Genomic DNA, 24,166 nt, shown 5'->3' with positions numbered 1-24,166 from the left:
ACTTATTCACTATGGCAACATGTAGCCTAAATAAAACCATAATTTTCAGAATTGGGTGTGTTTCCCTTTAAAATAATATATCATTATAATCTGTACATCTAAAATATTGTTTTTATTTTTAATGCATATCACCCACCCAATAAAACATTTGTGCCAAATTATACCATTAGTGATTCCTATACAAATATTTTTTTCAAGAGTTGAAATGGAGGGAAGATTGTTTGTTGTAGTATACTGATAAGGGTCTGATTTAATTATGCATAGAAAAAATATACTCCAGTGTCATAGATAATTTGTTACCAATCCAGTATATATGAGAGTCCCTTCATCTGAATGTTTGATGGGAATGTCTTGCTTATCAGTGTATGACAGCTAATTTATATTTAAATAATTGTTGTAATTGATTGGCATGCTACATCAAAGCAAAAAGCCACTTCAATATGCACTGTATCTTATACACTCACCTAAAGGATTATTAGGAACACCTGTTCAATTTCTCATTAATGCAATTATCTAACCAACCAATCACATGGCAGTTGCTTCAATGCATTTAGGGGTGTGGTCCTGGTCAAGACAATCTCCTGAACTCCAAACTGAATGTCTGAATGGAAAAGAAAGGTGATTTAAGCAATTTTGAGCGTGGCATGGTTGTTGGTGCCAGACGGGCCGGTCTGAGTATTTCACAATCTGCTCAGTTACTGGGATTTTCACGCACAACCATTTCTAGGGTTTACAAAGAATGGTGTGAAAAGGGAAAAACATCCAGTATGCGGCAGTCCTGTGGGAGAAAATGCCTTGTTGATGCTAGAGGTCAGAGGAGAATGGGCCGACTGATTCAAGCTGATAGAAGAGCAACTTTGACTGAAATAACCACTCGTTACAACCGAGGTATGCAGCAAAGCATTTGTGAAGCCACAACACGTACAACCTTGAGGCGGATGGGCTACAACAGCAGAAGACCCCACCGGGTACCACTCATCTCCACTACAAATAGGAAAAAGAGGCTACAATTTGCACAAGCTCACCAAAATTGGACAGTTGAAGACTGGAAAAATGTTGCCTGGTCTGATGAGTCTCGATTTCTGTTGAGACATTCAGATGGTAGAGTCAGAATTTGGCGTAAACAGAATGAGAACATGGATCCATCATGCCTTGTTACCACTGTGCAGGCTGGTGGTGGTGGTGTAATGGTGTGGGGGATGTTTTCTTGGCACACTTTAGGCCCCTTAGTGCCAATTGGGCATCGTTTAAATGCCACGGACTACCTGAGCATTGTTTCTGACCATGTCCATCCCTTTATGACCACCATGTACCCATCCTCTGATGGCTACTTCCAGCAGGATAATGCACCATGTCACAAAGGTCAAATCATTTCAAATTGGTTTCTTGAACATGACAATGAGTTCACTGTACTAAACTGGCCCCCACAGTCACCAGATCTCAACCCAATAGAGCATCTTTGGGATGTGGTGGAACGGGAGCTTCGTGCCCTGGATGTGCATCCCACAAATCTCCATCAACTGCAAGATGCTATCCTATCAATATGGGCCAACATTTCTAAAGAATGCTTTCAGCACATTGTTGAATCAATGCCACGTAGAATTAAGGCAGTTCTGAAGGCGAAAGGGGGTCAAACACAGTATTAGTATGGTGTTCCTAATAATCCTTTAGGTGAGTGTATATTTCTGACATTAATTTATTAAGATATTGAACCATTTATTGAAGAGCTTAGAACACCTTTTGAGCATACGTCTCTGCACTTGTTCTGAGTGATCTCTGTTATAAGTTAATTATTGAAAGTTTGTCCTTCTCTGATTAGAGTTGTTCTATATCTCTTTACACTATTCATGTAAAAGGATGAACATGTGTGCAAAAAACATGTTTTCTTTTTACTGAGCAACAATCCAGTTTTTTAATGCTTGTTAGGTGCACACTGAGTGTTTGATTCCCAGAACAATTTATACAAAATTATGAATTTATAACATCAATACTGTAATGTATATATTACAAGGATATCATCAACATAATAATAATGTAAGGTTATTTGTAAGCAGCAAACTGTCACTTAGTTTCATGAAAGAATGTCCCGTGCATTACATTATACTGTAAGCATAATCAGCTGGTTAACCCTGCCTGTTGTCAGAAATTTTCGTTGTGTAAAATGTGGCTAATAGAAGAAATCCTACTTTCAGCACCCACATAATTGGTAACTAACAAATAGACTGTCTTTTAGCCTTTTGTGTTAAATTGGTTGAAATACTGTTGAAAATGCAGGGCCCTACTCATTAGGTAGGCTATTTAATGACTGTTTATTTTTGCCATGGTTACAAAGCAGTAGCCTAGGTAATTAAAGAAAAGTGAAAACAAGGTTTACTTCATTAAAATATGAATCATTGAAAAAGTCTCAAAACATCATAAACTTCAATTTATTCTATGCTTTTAAATACACACTAACAACATTATAACTTTGTGCCATTAAATGAATCATACAGATAATAGCAAGATTTATTTAGTGAACCAATTATCTTAACTGGAGTAAAGTTAATTTAAAAGATTTCTGGGATTAGGGGAAGTTCAAGTAAAAGCAGAGAAGTGGTCATTATTAAGTCAGTAATGTGAGTTGTGGATCAAAGCATGTGTATTTACCAATAGTAGAGAGTTATAATTGAGTGGTCAAGTCCATGAATGAGTACAGATATAACAAGAAGCAATAGTAGAGAGCTTTACAGGGGAAGTAGTGCAGGTTAGAAATTGCATTAAAGGTTGAGTTCCATATTGTTCAAAGGGGGAGTGTAGAGGTATTCAGGTGTGTCTGGAGCAGGCAATGAATTACGTTTTTTTCTGATCCATTGATAACATAATATAATGTCACTTTTCTTGTGTGATTTATATTTGTGGTGCAATGCAATGTTTGATCCTCAGTATTTAAAAATTGTGTTTAAAAGTTTCAAACAAATGAGACAATGTAGGCTACACACAGAAAAGAGTAAAAAAGGCCTACAATTTTACAAAACTACTTCTAAAAAGTATAATCCTTGTTTTACCAATGAACTATTCTAGTACAGATATCTGCAATTCCCTTTTAACCTGGATTATGTGTGCATGTAATATAGAAGCAATGTAACATTTCAAAGCACTTGATGCAGTTTTGTTCCCTAAATGTAGGCTATACACAGTGATATTTCAGATTTTGTGACATTTAGCAAACAGCTAAGTAACTAATAGGTTTTGCCAAATAAATGAAATCTTTAGCTACATGTAATATGAAATTATTTAAATTAAGGAAAGTTTTAATGTTAACATGGGTCCTTGTTTTTTCCCAGTGGACATAGGACAGGTTGAGCATAAAGCAGGCCAGGGTCAGAAGAAATCCGAGCACATGAGACTGAGTGACAGGGTTTTCTGGGCCCGTCATAGTTTCTTCTCTCAGCTAGGGACTGAAAGCAAGGAAAAGGACTCGCCCACAAACACCTAGAGAGGCTGATAAAGAGCCACACAAACAAATAATGGAAATGTCAGGAGGGTTGATGATTTAAAAAATAAAGAGTAGCTGCTCAATCTGAGGAAAAGCAATCCTAATTAAGAGAGAGCAGGCTGTGTTGTGTTTGTTGTGTTGGTTCCCAATTTTACTAATCACTTTTCACATCTATAATATACCTTGATACAGGTTTTGTCATTTACTTCTCATTTTAACTTTCTTTCCCACGTGCCAGTTTTTCTTTATAGCACCATTATACCATGTGAAGTATATTTTTATAGCTTTAACATCACATAAATTGGATGCTTTGACCTTGAAGGCCGATCGTTTGATCATTTTCAGAAATTATTACAATAAAGTCTGATGTAATCTTGTCACAGCTAGTATTGAATCAATGTCTTGGCCCAGGCTGGGGTTGTTCAGACAAGTTTTGAATGTGATATCTATGGTTAAGGATGACATGAAGAAATGTTACTTCTGTGAAATGGTATTTAAGGAGAGAATATATATTTTTTAAATCTCATACTAGAGAGGTAATACAAAATCCAATATTATTTTTGAATAATAGACTTTGTGTTGGTATTCGTAATGTGTGTAACTAGTCTATCTAGGGAGCTGGTATGTCACTGGGGAGTAATGGAGGAAAATGAACAGGCACTTTTGAACAGCATTGCTACAAAGCAACAGATTTTACTAGAATTGTTTATGAGGATGATGATTTATATTTTTGGTCTTTAAAGTATTTTTTTATTCATTTTGGGAACCCTTACGTTAGCTCTGAGGAAGCCCAGGGGGGGACCCATTTGTATAAGCACAGAAGTAGGTAACTTATTTTATAAATCTGTCAGGATTTGAAGGCATGAAATTGATTGAAAGGGCAGGTATAGTTGTGTTTTTCTCTATCACATTTTTTTAAGCCATAGTAACTTTGCAAAAAAGGGTTATACTAGCTTTGGGGACAAAGATAAAAACTTTAGTTTGTAGCATGGATTTAAAGCATTATTAATATTTGTATGCCTTTTTTGTCATTCTAATTTGGTGTTCATGTTTTGATTTAAAGAATTTGATTAACTATTACTGTGACAGGATGCTTATTAGGTACAATGCTTGTTTAAGGGCATTTAAATGCATTTTGTACTGGTAAATAAAAATTAATATTCTGTGTCAGATTAGGTGTGCTACTCCCTAGGTTTACTCGGGTCAGATTAGCTGCCTGAGTGCAAACTGATTTCAATGCAGCCCTTTGTTTATCTTCAGTGTGCTAGAAAGATATGCAGAATGGTCCTAGAATAGTAACACTTTTGGAATTCCCCTTTCAAATGTTGAATTCTTCACTGCAACTTCTCTGACAGCTCAAGAATTGAAGAGTGCTTGGTACCTTGTACTGTCTGGCACTCTCTGACAGCCATTGGCTAATGTCCAACCCAGTTTGAAGATTTGAGAATAGTTGTGTTTCTGAGAGAATTTAACCTAAAGCACTATCACTAGCTTCCTCTCTGAAAACACAGCTATGGAGTGAAAAACTGTAACCCTTGTTTGGTGCATGTAACTACTACTACTACTACTACTACTTCTACTAGCAAATTATATTTTATTCATTTTAAACCATATAATAATTAGGTAAAGTATAGACTAATCTACTTTATTTTCCTTTGAAGGTAAAAAGCGCAGTGGTCTCTTAATAATTTGATGTGTAAGATTACTACATATCAAACTCGGGAGAGGAAAAGGAACTAGACAACTTCAATATTTTGTTCCTCCTTTAGCTATGCATGTACCATATATGAAGACATGCAGAAACATACAGTAGTAAATAGTTTCCTGGAATTATTCATATCTATGAAAATTGTTACTTTTTGCAATGCATGGATATGTTCACTCTTAGTCTTTGATTTAGTGTCATGTTGACTCATGGTTACTTAACCCCTAGAAAATTGAAATCAGGAGGTTGAGGTTAGGAAAGGATAAGCAAGTGAATGACCTTGAGTGGCCCAGTCAAAGTCCTGTCTTGAATCCTATGGGGAATCTGTGCAAAGACTTGAAAACTACTGTCATTAAGTGATCCTCAAGCAACTTGAGAGAACTAGAACTAATCTGCCAAACCGGTGTGCAAAATTGGTATAGCCTTACCCCCAAAAATGTGCAACTGTTATTGCTGCCAAAGATCCTTCCACCAAGTATTGAGTTTGAATACTATTGCAATCAACTTTTTTTCCTCTTTAATTTGTACTGACATTTACTGTAACTTATCCTTAAAAGTCTTCAGTTCGAGCATTCACATGTTGAATAAAATTTTAAGTTACAAGAATGTGTATGCATCATTTTGTAATTTCACTACAGTAGATGCAAATCTTTCAGGAGATTATCTAAAATGAGATTCGTGTTCTTTTGAATGCAGCTTATTCAAAATATAAAGACAAAATGGAAAGATGCTTTGAGGGGAAACTCTGTGTTTTAAAGGTTGAAAGGTACGATTAAATGGGCAATGTCAATCCTTACATATAGGAAAGCAAATCAAATCAGAATACAGGGAAACCCTGCAGCTTCAAATGACAGCTATTTTAAATTAAAACTAATGGTATGGCAGAGAGATCCATGCTAGAGTATGTTATCATTTCACACCCAAGATTGGGCTTCAAGGCATTAAGAACGGAAAACGGGAGACACTTCTTTACACAGAGAGTAGTCACAATCTGGAATAAACTACCCAGCGATGTGGTAGAAGCTGAAAGTTTGGGAACATTTAAAAATAGACTGGATAGGATCCTTGGATGACTTAGATATTAATGGACACCAAACGAGCACGATGGGTCGAATGGCCTCCTCTCGTTTGTAAACTTTCTTATGTTCTTAAACAAATTTTCAGCAAACAGCTGTAGGCTATTTCAGCACTGTGTGATCTTTTATTACTGACAGGAGTTTCTAACAAATCAACCTTGTTGACCTTTTGCTTAGCCTGCTAAAGCTAATCTGCTCAGTCTGTATACAAGCTACTTATAATGCTAGTATTAATATAAAACATTATATAATTATCACAAAACACTTTCTTCAACTTCCTATACAGTCTTCAGTATGTAACTATAATTTTTATTCCCTGATTGAATGACATTTCAAAGGTAACAATACTACATATACATATCTGAAATTCTTAAGATTGTAGTGAACTTAATTGTATATCAGAGTCTGTAGTGCTTAAATGTATTAATTGGGCAGTTGTAGGTAAGTACAATCATTTTGTTGATTCCTGTCTAGACATGTCAGTTCAGACTGTGGGCTTTGTTAAATAGAGTAGCTCTGATTGCAACGACAGCCAGACATCACTTTAAGCAGATTATTGCACTTGTCCTTAACCTTCACAGTCTTCCTGTTACCCTGAGGATCCAGAACATGGTGATGTACTTGTGCTGCAGAGTTCACAAACTTAACCTGCACATACATAGACATTTCTTTTAGATTTGCAGTTTTGCAGATTAGAATTGCAGCTTTATAAAGTTGTATACATTGTAATCCCCTATTTGCAAATTATAGCATTTGATTTCTTAAAACGTGTAAAAAAAAAAAAAAAAAAAAACCTTTGAATTTAATGCACCGATTGGTTTATCTTGTTAAAACAAAATGTATAGACATTAAGAAAAAAAAATGGACAAATGTTTCACAATAAACAGCTTTTATGTATGTTGCTGCATCTGCTCTGTGCAGCCTCAAAACATTTTGAGACTTGTTGAGATCCCAGTTCATAGTCTTCACTATGTTTGGATCTTGATATTTGTATTTCTTAGGGAGCAATTTAAAAATGATTTGCCCCATAGAATCTGCTAATGTATCCCCCAACACAATGAAAAGAAAATTGATTTAAATTTGATTTTCAAATCTTTATAATGTAGCTGTCCTGTCCTTTTCATTGGTTGTTATTTCAGCCACAAACAATCCTCCAAACATGTAGAAACATCTTTAACAAACTTGGAAACTGCTCGTCTGACTACAACTTCCACTTGTGTACATATTTGTAAGGAAGATAGTAATGTAATTATTCGTCCTTAAAATACATCAAAATTCTCATTGAAAAGTCAACCATAGAGCCTGCTGAAAAGCTTTCTTTAAAATGGCCTAAAGCAGAGAGAGCAAAAATGTAAGCCCATTAGTATGTTCTTTCTTTGGAAATTGATTAAGCTATTGTTGGTGTTGTGCCCATGTACTGTGTAATGAACAGATGCACAAAGCTGAAGATTCCTCTGAGCACTGTTTGTTCTGCTGTGCTGTTCTTTTCAGAGGGCACTGAATGTCAATATGTTGTGCAGAGATGCACATTTTCCAGTAACTAAAGAGAAACTTCAGCATCATACAGCAATATTCAACATTGCAGCTGCTGCTGTTTTACACTTTATTTGATTGTGTAGCAGTACTGCTCTGCACAGGCAGACATTGATATTGAAAGGTCGATTAAAATGTATTTTATAGACAAAAAAAAAATACTTGCAAGACAATAAGCAAAGATCTAGAAAGTCAGTTGCTAGTGTCAGATTTGTCACTAGGAATTTATGCATCTCTAATTGTCACATTGTGGGTATGCTATTCTCTTTAATTTGTTAGATTTCTTTTGATCCATTTGATATAGGTATAAATAGGCAGTCATATTTATATATATTTTTTTAACTGGGCCATATTAATAAATATTCTGCCATTGTTGCATATAATTTTAGGATTTACAAAAGTAATTTTTTTTTTTTTTTTGTTCGATTTATAAATAAACCTAGTTTATTTTTTTTGCATGTTAAAATTGTATAAATATGGCATTAATGGTTATTATAATTGTTTACATTATGCAGTCTACATTAAACAATGGAAGTGTATTAATAATAATAATAATAATAATAATAATATTATACACTGAAATAATGGAAATGACGTTTACATTGGGTGACCTTCAGATGGATTTATACAAGAATACAAATCACTTTGAGTTAGGTTCCTCAGGAAGTATGTTAGAATAAATAGAAATAACAATACAATTGACTGGTAATACCTTAACTGTTTTTGTTGATGTTTGTTTACTAATTAAACAGTGGGTGCCTACAATGTGTGAAGTTTCAGTGGTGTCAACCAAATGTTGATGTTTTGATTTAATGTAAGTGGTTAGTATTTTGTTAATTGTAATTTTCCCTATGAAGCGAACTAACTAATCTTGAAGGATTTAGCTAATTCCTTTAGTGAAATCATAGCAATCACTGTTGGATTTCATTTTCTGAAAGAGAGCACAGGTAATTAGGATACTTTGTAGCATGGCATTAAAGTGCTTAACAATTTTAGCAACACAAAGTTGTTGCTTCTAAATGTTTCCAGTGTAAGAATTACTCATTTACATACATCAGTGTCTTACTTAATAGCTTTCTGATTGTCTGTTCACTTTTCTTCACCTTTCTCTATGATGAATATTTCACAGAGTTACCTACAAAGATTAGCTACTAATCATTGTGGGAATAGATATAAAATAAGGATAAAATATCAGAACAATCCATGACATACATTTATATATAATTTTTCCTGGGTTAATATCGTAAAATCTAAATCTGTTGTTTATGCTAGCTGTTACACTTAGGGTGATCACCAATCCTACATTTTAAGTAATTATTTTCAGATAATTGTCTGACAAATCTTCAAATGTCACGGTTTTGTTAAGCACAAAATGAAAGAACACCTGGATCAGTTTAAACGATAAGCTAACACAAACATGAATAAAATAACAATAGCAATAGTTAGGTTTTTAGCAACAAGAAAAACTAAGAAAAAAATAAATAAGTAGTTCCAGACGACAGAACTTTTGTTTTTAGGGTTGTTTCCTGCAGAGGAACTTGTTGATGATGCATACTCGACAATTCCTTTTTACAGTAGACTAATTTTATTCCTTGATTATTCGAAGAATCATTGCAGTACTAGTTGCATTTGGTATCTGCAGCAGCAGCCAAGCTGTCTCCACTTGCTTCTGTCTGCAACTTCTATTTTCATGTCATGCCTGCAAAGTTTATTATTTAATCTTCCCATCTTTTATGTGGCCTTATTCTAGGTCTTTTTTCATCTCTTAGGATTTGATAGCTTCTTGTGTTCATCTTTCATCTTTTCCTCTAGCAGTTTAACATTTTCACTGTTTCAAATATATATCAGTGTTTGTTAGATGCATAATTTATTTTTCTGTCTTTTTGTTATTCAAAGCATACATCCTTCCATGCTGCTTTGTGTCGTCCACAGTTTCTGTAACATTTTCATTTGAGACATCTTGAATTTGAAGCTGCAGGTATTTAAAGAGTCAATCATAAAAAATGTGTTTGACAACTGTCATACAAATAATTGCAATTAACGTTTAAAGTTTGTGTGTGTGTGTGTGTGTGTGTGTGTGTGTGTGTGTGTGTGTGTATATAATTACAATGAAGTCTAACACAGATTTTATGAATAGTAATTTATTGACAATTAACATAAATAAAATTAAGTACACATTGGGAAGTCAGTACATAAGTAATAACTTAAATAATAATAATAGTCACCAAAATGAAAATGCCCAGTGTGCGATGGCCAGAATAGACCCTATGTCAGACTTTCACAATAATGACCTTTCTTACTCCTTTTCCCTTAGAGATTCCATGGATCATCAATTTAATTTTTTTATTTAAAAAAATTTTTGGTCTCTCATCCCTCTTCCAGTTCGACACTTCTAATGTGGTCGAGCTCGTAAGAAACAAATCTAAGACAAAACATTCAAAGTTGGACATGGGATACAAATTCTTCTTTGGGTAGAAAGAACAAAGGTACAAAGGTGTGTGTTAATTACATGCCAGCCTCCGTGGCTACAGAACCGGAATAAAAAAGCGTGAAATTAAATGTAACACAATGCAAGCAGCAGAGAATAAAATGTACCAGTACTTTTACACAGAAACTCCCTCTTGCTCCCCCTACACCTTAGTAACAGACCTCGGTCCGAAAGTAGCCTATTCCCCTGGTTTCGTGAACCCAGAAATGTGAAAAGGGCTCATTGCAGTTTGTTCTAGAACTGTTGTATACCTACAGTAATAAAACAGTGGAAGACGCTTATCAATGTGCAAAATTCTCAAGAAGAAGTAACAAGTTTATTATAAAAACATGAATACTTGTTAACCCAGAGCTCTCCTCTCATATAAAGTAAAGAAAAGAACTAAAGATGTGAGTTGGAGAAGCCTTTTTGTATTTTAGATAGACAATAGGTTAGTTATCTATCAGAAGTGACTTGTTAAAATGCAATTGTACAAGTGGATGTAGTGTATTTAGTTGTAGGTTGAGGGGCATTTTGTCTTTGCCAGTATTACTGTAAAATTTTGCTACAGTTTTTATTACAAAATTTGAAATAATTAACACTTTATTTAAATGCTGTAAATATGAAATGGAGCTGAAATAAAAATCAACTCATAGTGCTAAAATGTAATGTAATGGAGTACTTTTATTACTTTTATTTTACTTTTCAAATATAACAATTTGCATGAGTCTTCAGACAGTTTGAATTAACTGTTCAGAGATGCAAAAGTTACTATTGAACATGGTTTCTTATCTTGGGGGTGAGCAACCTAAATGAATCAGTGGGCCGCAAGTCCGGCTGTCAAATAAGTGCCTGAGCCACAACACCCATATTACCACCAAAGTACTACATTTTAATTTTATATTTAAAAAATATAAATATAATGCAATAAATACATATCAACAATGTAATAAGAAAGTAACACGTTGATACAAAATAAGCAGTCATAAATATACAATTTTATTGTTGTTTTGTATTCTTTTTTGTGGGGTGCGGGCAGTGGTCGTGGGCCACAGGCTGCACACCCCCGATGTATATGATGCTCCGTTGCCACTGGTGGATGCGTCCGGCCCTAGACGCTTAAACTGGTGTTTCAACGCGGTTACCTATCTGCTGCCAGACGTGTACGTAAGCGTCCGTCACGCCCACCAAGGAAATGCATCGCTTTCAGAAGCGGAGGTGTTTGCTTGACTTGCAGACAGACAGGGAAGAGATCAGTTACATTATGTTGGAACATATAATCTCAAGTGCCGTATGGGATCACAAAGAAATTAGATTTATTCACTGCATGGATTGAAAACCACGTACAGAAACAATAACTGCTTACAGTTAATATCTGAGTGTATTGAAAACTTGGCGAACACGGATTTCACAGGACCGGTGCAGTGCCTTGACTAGTTAAAAATAAACTGAAGGATAATCAGATCGGTAGGAGCTGATTTTATTAATATTTCATGAACAACTGGACAGTGTTTCAGGCTGTTGTCCTGTGAATGGTGTGCAGTCTGCTGTATAATAGCCCCGCAGAGACAATCGGTATGAATGCGAACACAATTTAGTTAACGTGTGCCCATTTACAAGTTAAACGAATGATTAAAGAAATACAGCAGATCTGGGTTTCCCTCTAAAACATTAAGGACTGATTTAATGAATGCGTACATAAGTCCATAAACGCCATGACTGAAACGTGCGCACTTTAAATTATAATCTGCTATATTGTAGCTTCTGTTATTAATCGTGAAACGTTAGTGTGTATTTTGTTTCCACTGTAACTTTGCCCTGGTTAAGGACGTCTGGTAAGTAAATTAAAATAATACAGCAAAAAGTGTAATGTGCAGTTACAAATCTGTAGTAAGAGTAATAAGTTAAGGGAGTCAAGTTTAAAATACATCTACTAGCATATATCTTGATGATGATTACAATAACAATAATAATAAATAGCAAATATTTATTGTTGCACATGGAAATAGTTTCTTACAGTAATGCTTGTCTGAATATAATGTTGTCTATACATTGTCTAATATCTCTGAACATAAATGTGTATTTATTACGCTGTCTCCAATCATGTAAAGCAGAAAGAATGCAGGGGTTTTAACTCGTGAAGTGATGATACGTACATTTGGCATCAGTTTTGCAGCCAAGAAAAGCAGACCAAGAGAAGGTCAATCCCAAATACTTGAGCAAATAATGGAAACATTTGGGAAAAGCACACCCATTTCACATGTAAACAGCATTAATCTTCTATATCATTTAATGAACAAATTATTAGTTAGATTTCAAGGTAAAGTAAGTTACTGGTCAAAGTTTCATGGTTAGCAATGTTGTATTTTATGTTAATGTTATTTGTGCAAAGCTGTTATTTCTCTATCTTGTTGTGGGTCTGTTGTGCACAGTTAGGTACTTTACATTGTGTTGTAATCCTACCTTTAAAACACTTATATTCACAGCTTGTGATGTGAAAAACCACTCGGGTAAGATCAGTAAAACAAATGAAACCACTGGACATGAGGCACATGAACAGCTGTACATGGTTTAATTTGAACATGTCACATGACAGCCATGGATTCCTTGGTGTCAATGTCTTGAGTGTTATTCTCGTGCAAGTAAACCACCCTTTCTGGCATTTCCCTGCAAAAACAGCACGAGAGCTGTACGTAGAGCAAATTTACAGAGTAAGGTTAAAGGACACACACAAAAAGTTTCACCAAAATGTCATCACCTCCAGTGGTGTAGTGGTGCTGCATACAGTTTGTATCTGAACTGTTATGTTAATTAGCAGTCTTTATTACTTCACATTATTTCAGACAAATACATCGAGCAAGGAAATGTTTTAAATACATTTATTAATAATTGTAAATATTTAGAATTGAGAAACATGGGATTGAAAGAGTGGTGCCGTGAACGGATTTTAAAATCCCGTAGCAGCGCCTTACACCGCTGGTCACCTCTGCAACAATCACATCCTTCTCTCTAAAATAAAATCTGGAATGTACTGACTGAATGAGTGGACAGCATGTGCATGTTGCAATGGCTAGACACAAATATTAGTTTGATTTAGTAGTCAACGGAGTTCGGATTTGCTAAACATTTCGAATTTCATCACAACTCTAACAACGTTTTATTCACCCGTTACTTGTATGGAAACTACTTACTTGCCTAGAATCCTCATATTGAGAAATTTTCCCAGAACTGAAGACAGTTCATCTGGAAAGTATGTTGCTAAGTAGCCAAAGGGTTAGGAAATATTCATTGTATATCTTGATGTAGACTATAGACCTTTGTTTGTACTATAGTGGTTTAAATGCATGGAGTGGAAGTCTTCTGTGGACATGCTTGACTGATCTGTCTGAACTAGTATAAGATCAAACCTCAGGGGGTGCCAGGATCATGCAGGGTTTTCTTTAATCTCTTGGGAAATTAAAGAAACCCTGCAATGTACAATAGTTCTTTTGTTTTGGTTTTGTCATTGCTGGATCTTGGATGAGATACTTGATCACAAGCCACAGTTCCCTCTCAGGTACTTTCATCTAATGTCACTAATAGTGATAGAAACACTGACTGACCTGATGATGCTAGGAAAGTATCTCTTCTGTAGTTTAACTCTGACAACAATGCACTAGTTTCAGTATTTTGTTCTTAACATAGAAAACAAACAAATCTGTAATTAATGCATTTATTTTATGTATTATGGTAAATTCACTCATGTGGTGGGCAAGTATGGTCAGATTTCACCTGTGAAAAGAGCATTACAGCCTTCTTTCAGGTTTAGAGTGATTGAAAGCAGTTTAATCTTACATTTTGCATTTTATTTAATTGGTTTACAGGTGTTGAGTTCATTAATAACAGACACAAACAGTCCAGGTTTGTAGATAAGTTTTACTGTCAAAAATTGTGTAACACATTAATACAACTACTTCCTATTTTTCTATTTACCCACTTCTCTATTAATGTTTATTGATGCCTTCAGTGTAACATTATAACCATTTTAATGATTGGCAACACATTACCTTCCATGTATTTTTGGTAAAAATCTAAAAAAGGGCCATAGCTGCTGATTACTTCATAAAAAGAGACCAGACTTCATCCATCTACTGAATCACTTAATCTTTTTGCTGAATGTAAGCTAACCCAGAGTTCAGGTACTTTCTAACCAGCCCTCTCAACCAGAGGTCATAGTCTCACAGTGGGAGGAGTGATAGTGAAGTTGCCAGTTAATGATTGTCTGGGACATTTTTCGCAACTAAACCTTTGAAACTGAACTTTGCTATGACTTGATAATCCAGATAAAGTGTAATGATTTAAGCTTTGTGGAATTTGAAAATTCTGTAATAAAACTGAATTGATACACGAGCTGGAAAAGGCTCTCTGAAACAACTGTGAAATGTATTAGGTCTCTAATGGGCAAGTAAAATGTGTGTTAACACTCTAGGCAGTGACCTGTGTCATGAACTGATAAAACCGCTTCGTTCGATTATTATTATTTATTTATTAGCAGATGCCCTTGTCCAGGGTGACTTACAAAATATAAACACAATACAAAGTGCAATAATACAGTGCATTTCAAGGCATAATAGATATTTAAATAACACTATACAATAAGGTGGTGTGATTCCTCATGAATTAGGCCTATGAATAACACTGGATTTTAAAACATCAATACCTCATGCACCTCATCTGAATTCTGATATTGAGCACATTAACTCTAACCCTAAAGCTGAGAAAAATGTTGCTTGAAAAATGTAGTAAGTGCATTTTTTTGTTGTAGAAATTACTTTGATACTACATTTCCGAACACCTTTGTTTCTTGCAACAATATCAAATGTTTTGATTTTGTAAGCAGATTGAAGTTATAGAATTATTTTACCAATCAAAGTTGTAAGAAAAAGTCATGTGACTACCTGCTTCGCCACAAGAAAATATGAATATTTAAATGGCAGAAAAAAATAATCTCACACTGGTGTTGGACACTGAAGGGAGACAGGGTGGATATACAGTTAGGTCCATAAATATTTGGACAGTGACACAATTGTCATCGTTTTGGCTCTGTACGCCACCACAATGGATTTGAAAGGAAACGATCAAGACTTCAAGACTTTAAAAATCTTTAATTTGAGGGTAGTTCGCTGTAGGAATTACACCCATTTTTATATGTGGTCCCCCCAATTTTAGGGGCTCAAAAGTAATTGGATAAACTAACATAATCATTAATTCAATTGTGAGTTTCAATACTTAGTCAGTGTGACTAATTAATGACTGCCTGAAGTCTGGAACTTTAGAGAGAGAAATTAACTGTGACTGTGATGAATTCTGAAGTGTATAGGGCTATATTATCTGCTCAGATTCAGCCAAACTTTGCAGGTTTTATTTATTAAATCATCTGAATATTTTCCCAAAATACTTTGTCAATTACCTGGTAAACCTTGGCGTATGAACCGGGGGTTGTGGGATTTGCAGAATTATCTTTTATTAACCCATTGCTTCTTGTCTCTGCAGAGGAGGGTGATTATTCTGCATTCAGCTCCAACTCCCTGACTCGTAAGAAGAATGTCCTTTCCACTGTCCTCCGGCCAGACAACAACCGCAAGAAGCCTCCCATCATTATTAGCCTTCCCAGGGATTTCAGGCCCGTATCGTCCATCATCGATGTAGACATCCTCCCAGAGACGCACCGCAGGGTACGGCTCTACAAACATGGCTCTGACAAACCCCTGGGCTTCTATATTCGTGATGGCTCTAGTGTTCGGGTCACCCCACAGGGCCTGGAGAAGGTTCCCGGGATATTCATCTCCAGGATGGTCCCGGGGGGGCTGGCCGAGAGCACAGGTCTACTGGCTGTGAACGATGAGGTGCTGGAGGTCAATGGCATCGAGGTATCTGGGAAGAGCCTGGACCAGGTGACCGATATGATGATTGCCAACAGCCACAACCTAATCATCACTGTCAAGCCCGCCAACCAGAGGAACAACGTAGTGCGTAACAGCCGGACTTCAGGCAGCTCCGGCCAGTCTTCAGACAGCGGAGCCAGCCACTACAGCTACTCCACAGCTACAACACCACACATCATCCAGAACTTCAGGCCAGAGGAGTTGGAGAGTGACGAAGATGATGAAGACCTGGTCATTGAAGTTGGGGAGGAGGCTCGGACCATCACCAAGGCCGCATGTGCCAGCACCAGCATGCCAGCCCTGCCCAGGTACGAGCTACATCTCGGATACAAGCAGAATGGGTTCCTGGCGACAAGTAGCAGCGCTGGTTCCCTGACGGGAGCAGGTTCTGAGCGCAGAAGCATGGAGGAGGATGGCACGGTCATCACTCTTTAGACCTACAAAACATGCCCAAGGTGCCATATATAAATCAGGCAGTGCAATCTCCAACTGAAATGCAATGCTTGAATTCAAGAGAAGGGGAAGTACAGTACGAGGGTATTTTGGCAGAAGGTGGAGGCTGGATGCAGGTCAGTCCCACAGCTGGATATAGTGTAGACTTTCTGGATATAAGACTAATTAATTTAAAATGGAACCTGTTTCTTTCAATCAAGGATGTCCCTGGTTTTGCATCTAGCACCAGTTTTATTCTGATGGTAAATATTGACCTACCCACATTTCCTAGATAATGTTTGGTTTTAAGTTGTAATTATGAGTTTCAACCAGCTACAATCACATGCTTTCAGCATGCAATGATCAAATATAGGCTAAGCCCATGATATGGATAAAACTGGAGAGTACTACTAAAATCTGTTGTTACAGAATTGCTCATGATTTGTTTTTTATGGACATTGATCTTAAAGCTATTTGGCGCTACATTTTTATTTTGTTTAATGAAGATGAATCAAGTTGAAATGTATATAATACTTTCCTAAATCAATGAAATACATATTAAATTGGCTGTGAAGATATTTTAGTTTTTCAACTCTGGCTTGCTTCTTTTGTAGGCAGAGGTATGAAAACGGCCTGTATTTAAGTTGATGTCATGTGCACATTTCCTGTTCCTCGTCTGACTTGTTGCTCTAGTTACATGATCTGTCTGATTGTCTAGGTTAACTCAGCCTAGATGTCTATGGTAAAATACATTTTCCATCAAAAATAGATAAAAAATGTACCTCTTGAATCTCAATGAAATGTAAGTGTAGAAGTATCGGTATTAAACTAGCTAAAGGTAGGAATACTTACAGGAGTAACCCTATGCCTTAGTTCCTTATTTCTTATGCTTCTTCCTTTACTTCACTTAAAAGTGGTTGAAACTATCAAGTGCTGAAAAAAAGGTTTTTCCTTTCAGAATTGATCCCAGATCAGCTACATCTGCCAAGCTAACCCTTCACCTAGAATTCCTGCTACTTAGTCCTATGCACAAAAATGTACTTTCCTGGTTCCCCTCAAAATAGGGGGTATCGGAGAGCAGTACCTAAAACTCAGATGCAGATGCCAGACTTTAAAACTAAACTGCAGATATGTCCAATATGACTTCTCAGATTTGTACAATGTTCAATTGCGTCCTTGGGGCATATCCTGTGTTTGTAATGAGAGATTTTTGCTGAAATTGTTGGTTAGCCTGGCAAGTAGCTGTATAAGAAGAAACAAGGTATAAACAGGATAATTTAGGTATAAGCAACTCCTGTAAATATTCCTACCTTTATCTAGTTTATCATAGGTATGCAACATAAGACGCAAGAATAAAGCCAATCAACACAAAAATACAGATTACATCAACTTTGACATCTTACTAGGTTCAATTTGGTTTTATTTTCACGTTTCAGTACTAGTATTGCACACTGATGGTATAATGTTCAATTTTAATATATCCTTTTACTTTTTAAACAAACCACTTACTCATGGTGTTATGATTAAAATTACATCAAACTGGAAAACTATTTGGAATTTAGCCTGCTGTTCAAATTGATAGAACTTTTTCATTTTCAGCATTTTTTTTTCTTTCTCTCCACATTAGGTCTGATTCTAAAATGTTGTGTCTTAATGTTATCTTAATGAAGACTCATTATATGCTGAGTCTGAGTGGACAATGTGCTACATCATCTTCATGATAAGGGCTACTATCAGATCTGCCTGACCTCGTGTATACTCGGCTTGGGATTGAACTGTTCTTTTATTTTTCTTGTAAACACATACACGAGAAAACAAACTTCTACAATGTATGTATGAAATTATTATTTAGAACTTTGAGGAGGAAAAGTCTAACATGGTTTTGTTTAATCTTCTCATAATATATCAAACGATCACACTAAGCTTTGTATGGTAATTGTTCTTTGTCTATTTCTGGGGATATATCTATGACCACTTAGTGTACAGCTTCTCCAGGATGTTCCTCTTCGCGCTGCTGAATATGTGATGAGGTCGAGGGAGCCTATAACGTCAGTCCTGCATGTGTTCAATGTACCTGAAGTCTTCAGTACGAGTTTGCTGAAGAACTGTGGCTTACGATTTTAATAATTTCAATGCAATGTGATCAACCTTCACACAGCATTAAGACTGAAGAGCAGCATGTGATAAGTTTCCTTATTAACTTCACCTGGATTTCAAGTTCATAAAATTAATTAAAAATGAAATTGCCAACTTCAGGACATTGCCGACCTGAAGAGAAAGTGTGTTGAAGTTTTTTCGCTTGAAACTCGGATGTGAAGGACACATTTACATATGATGAGTATTACATATCAACAATTGTATTAACGTGCAGCGAGAGAAGAAGTGCCATTGAAAAGCTTTTCCCGCTGAAATTGTGATTGCGTTTTATATTTGTTAATCTATTAATACAATTAGAAGTTAGGTTACAGCAGAGTCTAAAATAAGCAGCATAATTCCCAAATGACATGCCCATAATTCACATTGCTCTTACTTCTGTTGCTCACACTTGAAAGAATATGTGATAAAGCACAACTAATCATGTATCAACTTTATAGAAAATCACAAAAAAAACACTACACTAAACACTAAAGTGCTGTCCGAACATTTGGAATATGCCAAAGGTGTTGCAGTTTCTCTCTTACAATATATAACTTACTCAACCCTGAAGAAAATGTATAGATGTGCCTTGTTCAACAAGCTTGGCAGACAGATGGCCGTTTAAAATAGGTTTCTGTGGTTGTGGTGTGACGACCGTCGGGCACAGTGATCTCCGTAAGCCATTCTATGTATTCATCCTTCTGTTTGTAATGTTTTCATATGAAACAGTGAAGGGGGAGGGTTAAAAATGAACATTATACTTTTTGGGAAATAAGTGTGGTATATGTCAGATAAGTGATTAAATTAATCATTCATTTTCATGCTTTGTCAACAAATAAATTGAAGGTTTATTTTTTTTTTATATATATATATATGCATTTTAGTTCTATAAAGGGTGTATGTTAAACAAAAAACTAAAATATCACATTTTACATAAATTATGCATTTTATCTCCCAGTGAGCAAAGATTGTTAATGTTAAAATATGGGTTTGATTTTATTTTTACTTTCATATGTTAAGCGAGATCACCTCCATCAATGTAATATTTGTAGGAAATATCAAGTTTTAGTGAAATGTGGGGGCGGATTAAATCAAAACTTTTACCCACCCACTAATAACAAACTACAAACCTGTATAACATAGCTGTTACATTTATGATTAGAAGAAAGTGACATCTTACTGAAAATGAAGCTGCAACTTCTACAGTTCTGTAGTTTTCTATGAGTGGGTGGGTCAATGTTTTGATTTTATCCGGCCCATGATATTTAAATTTAATTTAGCAGGTACGCTACACTTCTGTTTTTCTCCCTAATATGTGATGCCCAATTCATTATTCAATATCATAGAAGTATATCTAGTTGCAGTATTCGATCCCATGAATCTCTGCTGGGAGTGATGCTGAAACAATACTTCCCATTTTTGTCTTGTTTGTGAACAGATTTTAGTTCTGCATTCCTCTTATTTCTGCATTATGAGGGTGCAAATTTACTTCAAAGTTGTATACACATAGATTATTGGATTGAAGGATGATGACAGATTTTCAAACAGATGTTGAATGCCTGTATTGGTGTGTTGGAGAGACATCATTGGGAGACATTTTTAAGTTAATTACCTTTCAAAGGAAAACTGGCAGCACTAATATAATGCATCAGATCGGGTGTTAAAACTAATAGAGCCAGTATCCCTTCTATCTGCATATATATTTGTGTATATTTTTACCAATACCTAAATGTGTTTTTTTATGTTTTTATTATTTTATTAATCTATTCCTTTAAAGTGTAATTTGGGGATTATGGGAGAAAAAACGCAAAAAAAAATTTGATCTGGATTTAAGATGGTTCTCTTGCCCGATAGAAAATGCTGCGTCTCACTAACATTCCTAAACCTCACTGTGAGAATTCTGTGACCCGTGTTCTAGCCAGATGGGTCACTGCTTCTGTCAAAATGTCCGCCTTAGGCAACAGGGGGAGTCGGTCATAAGGAACTCCTGTAGGTTCTTGTCATTCCTCAATACAGCCAAACTAAGTTTGGCACCATACATATCATTTTAATTTGATGTAATACAATATGGCAGGGGAGTCACTAGACCCTATTTAGGGGGTCTTCAGCCCTCCTGTATTTTCTTTCAGCCCCGCTAAAAATAATACGATTATATGAACAAGTAATGGCACGGTCAATCAATCCGACAAAACACCGTTGTATTTTCTCTCAGCATCCCTAAAAATAATACAACAAAAGAATCCAAGAATGAAGAAGTAACTGTGCAAAACACTGTCAGCAACCCCCACCCCCCCGATCCTGGACACCATTTCGAAGTCTAGAGTCTAGAAACGTCCCTGCAATACGGTAATGGTTTATGGTAACAGCTTTGTTAAATTATATATTTGGTAACGGGTTAAGATAATATAAATGTGCCTAGGAATTGATATAGTTATTAGAAGAATATTTTATTTTTATTTTTTACCTGACTGTGTCTGCAAGAAAATATAGGATGAAATCTTTCTGAAGCAAAGCATTACTTATACAAATTCTTTATTTGTATTATAATAAAGCTAATTATAGTGCAAATGTGACTAGAATATTGCTGCACCATATATCATATATATAGTAGAATGATCAGAAAGACATGGATTGAAGAATTAAAATATATATATATTCCCTCTATTTACTTCAGCTAAACAACACCCCTATTTGGGTATCTTTATATGTTTAATTCTGACAAGTGGGGGTAAACAGTGGAAGGCAGGCCACATTACATTGAACATTGAGGAGACCTTATTCTGGGATGAGATACTTTTGCTGTAGTATTGTTAATAGTATATAGATGGATTACATCTACTGTCGATATGCTTAAAACCCACATTTATGACAGATAACACAGTCATATACTAAGAAATGAAAAGTAGATAATTTCCAGATTTCAGTATGGGATTAAAACTGGAAAAATATTGATCAAAATGGATATTTATGTAAAATATGAATGAATAACATTGGCTACTGTTGTGTTTGCTGAGGATTATACGAAGCAAGACCAGTTTTTAAGTTCATAATGATCTGAATTCAACATATGCAGACTCTGGGCTATAAAAACAGTCCTTACAGAGGCACATGATTCCCCTTAATCCAGTCCCTCACATTTGGGTGTTGACTCGGCAAAATCCAATATATTCACAGTGTAGACTTTTAGGAAAGAAACATTTTCTTCATGCATTGACATTACACACAGTTCAGGATATTGTTCATTCACTGATGTTCTGTAACATATTTTAATCTGAAACAAGTTCCCATGTTCTTTTTCACTGACAGGGGTTTTGCCTTTTGTAGTGTCTGTTCAGTTCCTTTACCGCAAAGCGCCGTGGTTGAGGAGCTGTAGTATACAGAAAGATAATCGAATTTCCTCCACGAAGGAGGTGAAGTGATGGATACTTAGTTTTAATAATGCACCCTCTGCAGTCTGCTGTTCAGTCTGCAGATATTATGTGATATGAATTGTAAGATCTTCCAAATTAAATAACCAGTGTCTTCTGCACAGAATCCTTGAACAAAAATGTCCTTGGCTTGCAAAGTCAATGCAAGATTGCCAGCGACAGTAATGGATGTTAAATCTAAAATGTTGAATGTGTAAAATACTTGTGAATCTGAATAATGTAAGAGTAAGATTCATGAGCAAATCCAAGTGGAATGGAAGCTCAGCTTAGATTTGAAATGTAGACAATGTACATAACCTGTAAAAAAATAATAATATTAATAATAACTTACATTTTATATATAGAACATAAAGCACATTACAAATATTAAAGTGCTTCGCAATAATATGCATTAAATCTCATGAATAAATATCTTCCTTTTGGCAGCAGCATTTTTTTAACTGATGGAAATGGTATCAAAGCGTAGGCCTACATGTTGAAATGTTTTATTTTTGGTAAATGTTCTTCATAAGTCACTGGGTCTTTTTTGATGTATCCACCCATTATATTTACAGCATGTTTATTTTCATTATTCTAATAATTATTTTCATGGGATTCGTGGGAAATACACTATTAGCTTGTGAAGGAGGCCCTTTGCAATATTGGATGTTGACTGTAAATCTTAAACCTTTACTTTATCCGTTCCATTGGACACATCCTAACTATTACTGTATATTAAATAATCATCCAAAATCTCTATGGAATGTGAAATTCAATATTTAATTTAAATTATTTTTTTCACCACAAAGGTTTAATGGTATACCTGTTATTCATTGTTGTACCAGATTTTAACCAATTTCTGTTCTGTCACTTTTCTTTGTTTTCCCATTCAATATTGAATTTTAACTTTAATGTGGAGTCTTTTTTTCTGAAAAGGAATTATCCATCTAACATAATATAACAAATGGCATTGAGTTATTCTAGGGGAATCAAAACATTGTTATTATTTACAAATGCTGTTTATTTCCATACTGTGAATATCGTTATCCTGGGAAAGATTATATATATATATATATATATATATATGAGAGAGAGAGAGAGGATTGTATAGAAAATTTAAAAATGGGCTTTTTACTTTTTTGTTAATGTTTCGTTTTTTTAATAAAATGAATGATTTTACTTGCCATGTGAATCTGAGGTATAGATTTGTACTGAAAATATCAGTATTTTCTTATCACTACTGTATGATGTACATTTGTATCGCATTTAATAAAAAGGTTTTAAAATGAAACTATATATAGATTCACATGTACATTAGTAATTTGTAAGAGCTGGACAAAATAAACTAATATGTAGACATGTTGCCTCTTCATTCATTTAAATGGTTTGTAGAAAATGTTACTGCTCACACGAGTGGAGGGTATTCAGGTACCTTGGGAAAATCAAACTGAAATTTTATGTGAATGCATTCACCTTTTACAGTTTTAAACATTTGGCAAATATTTCAGTAGACTTTAAAGGGTCAGTGGATTGATGTGGGGTGAAGCATTTAGATGATGACAGTGATTAGTTGGTCCAAGAATCTGTCTTGGCAGTAACCTTTGACTGTTGAGTTACCTGTTACAAGCAATGCCTATTTACTGCAGGTGTTATGCTAATACTGTTGCAGTTGTCTGCCAAAGATGTCCCAAATGTGTTCTACAGAAGGTAAGACACAGATACAACAGCACTACAGTAGGTGCTACACATCTGTTTTGGATACACGGCAGCAGTAATGTTCATAATAAGATTGTTTGATTCTGTGACGACCTGCATACATAGACAATTATGGGTACTGGGTAATATTTATTACTACTACGTCCACAATATTGTGTTTGTACTGCAATATTATGTTTGAGCCTTGTTGTTTGCCCTGTCAGGACAATGGTATAGAAGTGTGCACTACTATATTACAGAGGAGGTCTGCATTCGGGATGATGCCAGACAGTTAGGTTCGTAAATATTTGGACAA

At 35.4% G+C, this 24,166-nt stretch overlaps 1 protein-coding gene across 2 annotated transcripts in view; it reads left to right on the top strand.

Moving 5' to 3' along the window:
• pard6b (par-6 partitioning defective 6 homolog beta (C. elegans)) overlaps positions 1 to 23,512 on the top strand; it is a 66,725-nt gene extending 43,213 nt beyond the window's left edge. For both annotated transcript variants that reach the window (XM_066702667.1, XM_066702666.1), the window contains one exon: positions 15,789 to 23,512. In XM_066702667.1, coding sequence (XP_066558764.1) covers positions 15,789 to 16,615 — 827 coding nt within the window. In that variant the 3' untranslated portion in view covers positions 16,616 to 23,512. The remainder of the gene's footprint in view (positions 1 to 15,788) is intronic.
• Positions 23,513 to 24,166: the final 654 nt, after the last annotated feature.

This window comes from Amia ocellicauda, chromosome 4 (genome assembly GCF_036373705.1).
Source record: "Amia ocellicauda isolate fAmiCal2 chromosome 4, fAmiCal2.hap1, whole genome shotgun sequence".
In the NCBI taxonomy this organism is placed as follows: Eukaryota; Metazoa; Chordata; class Actinopteri; order Amiiformes; family Amiidae; genus Amia; species Amia ocellicauda.
This window is presented reverse-complemented; position numbering and strand designations above follow the sequence as displayed.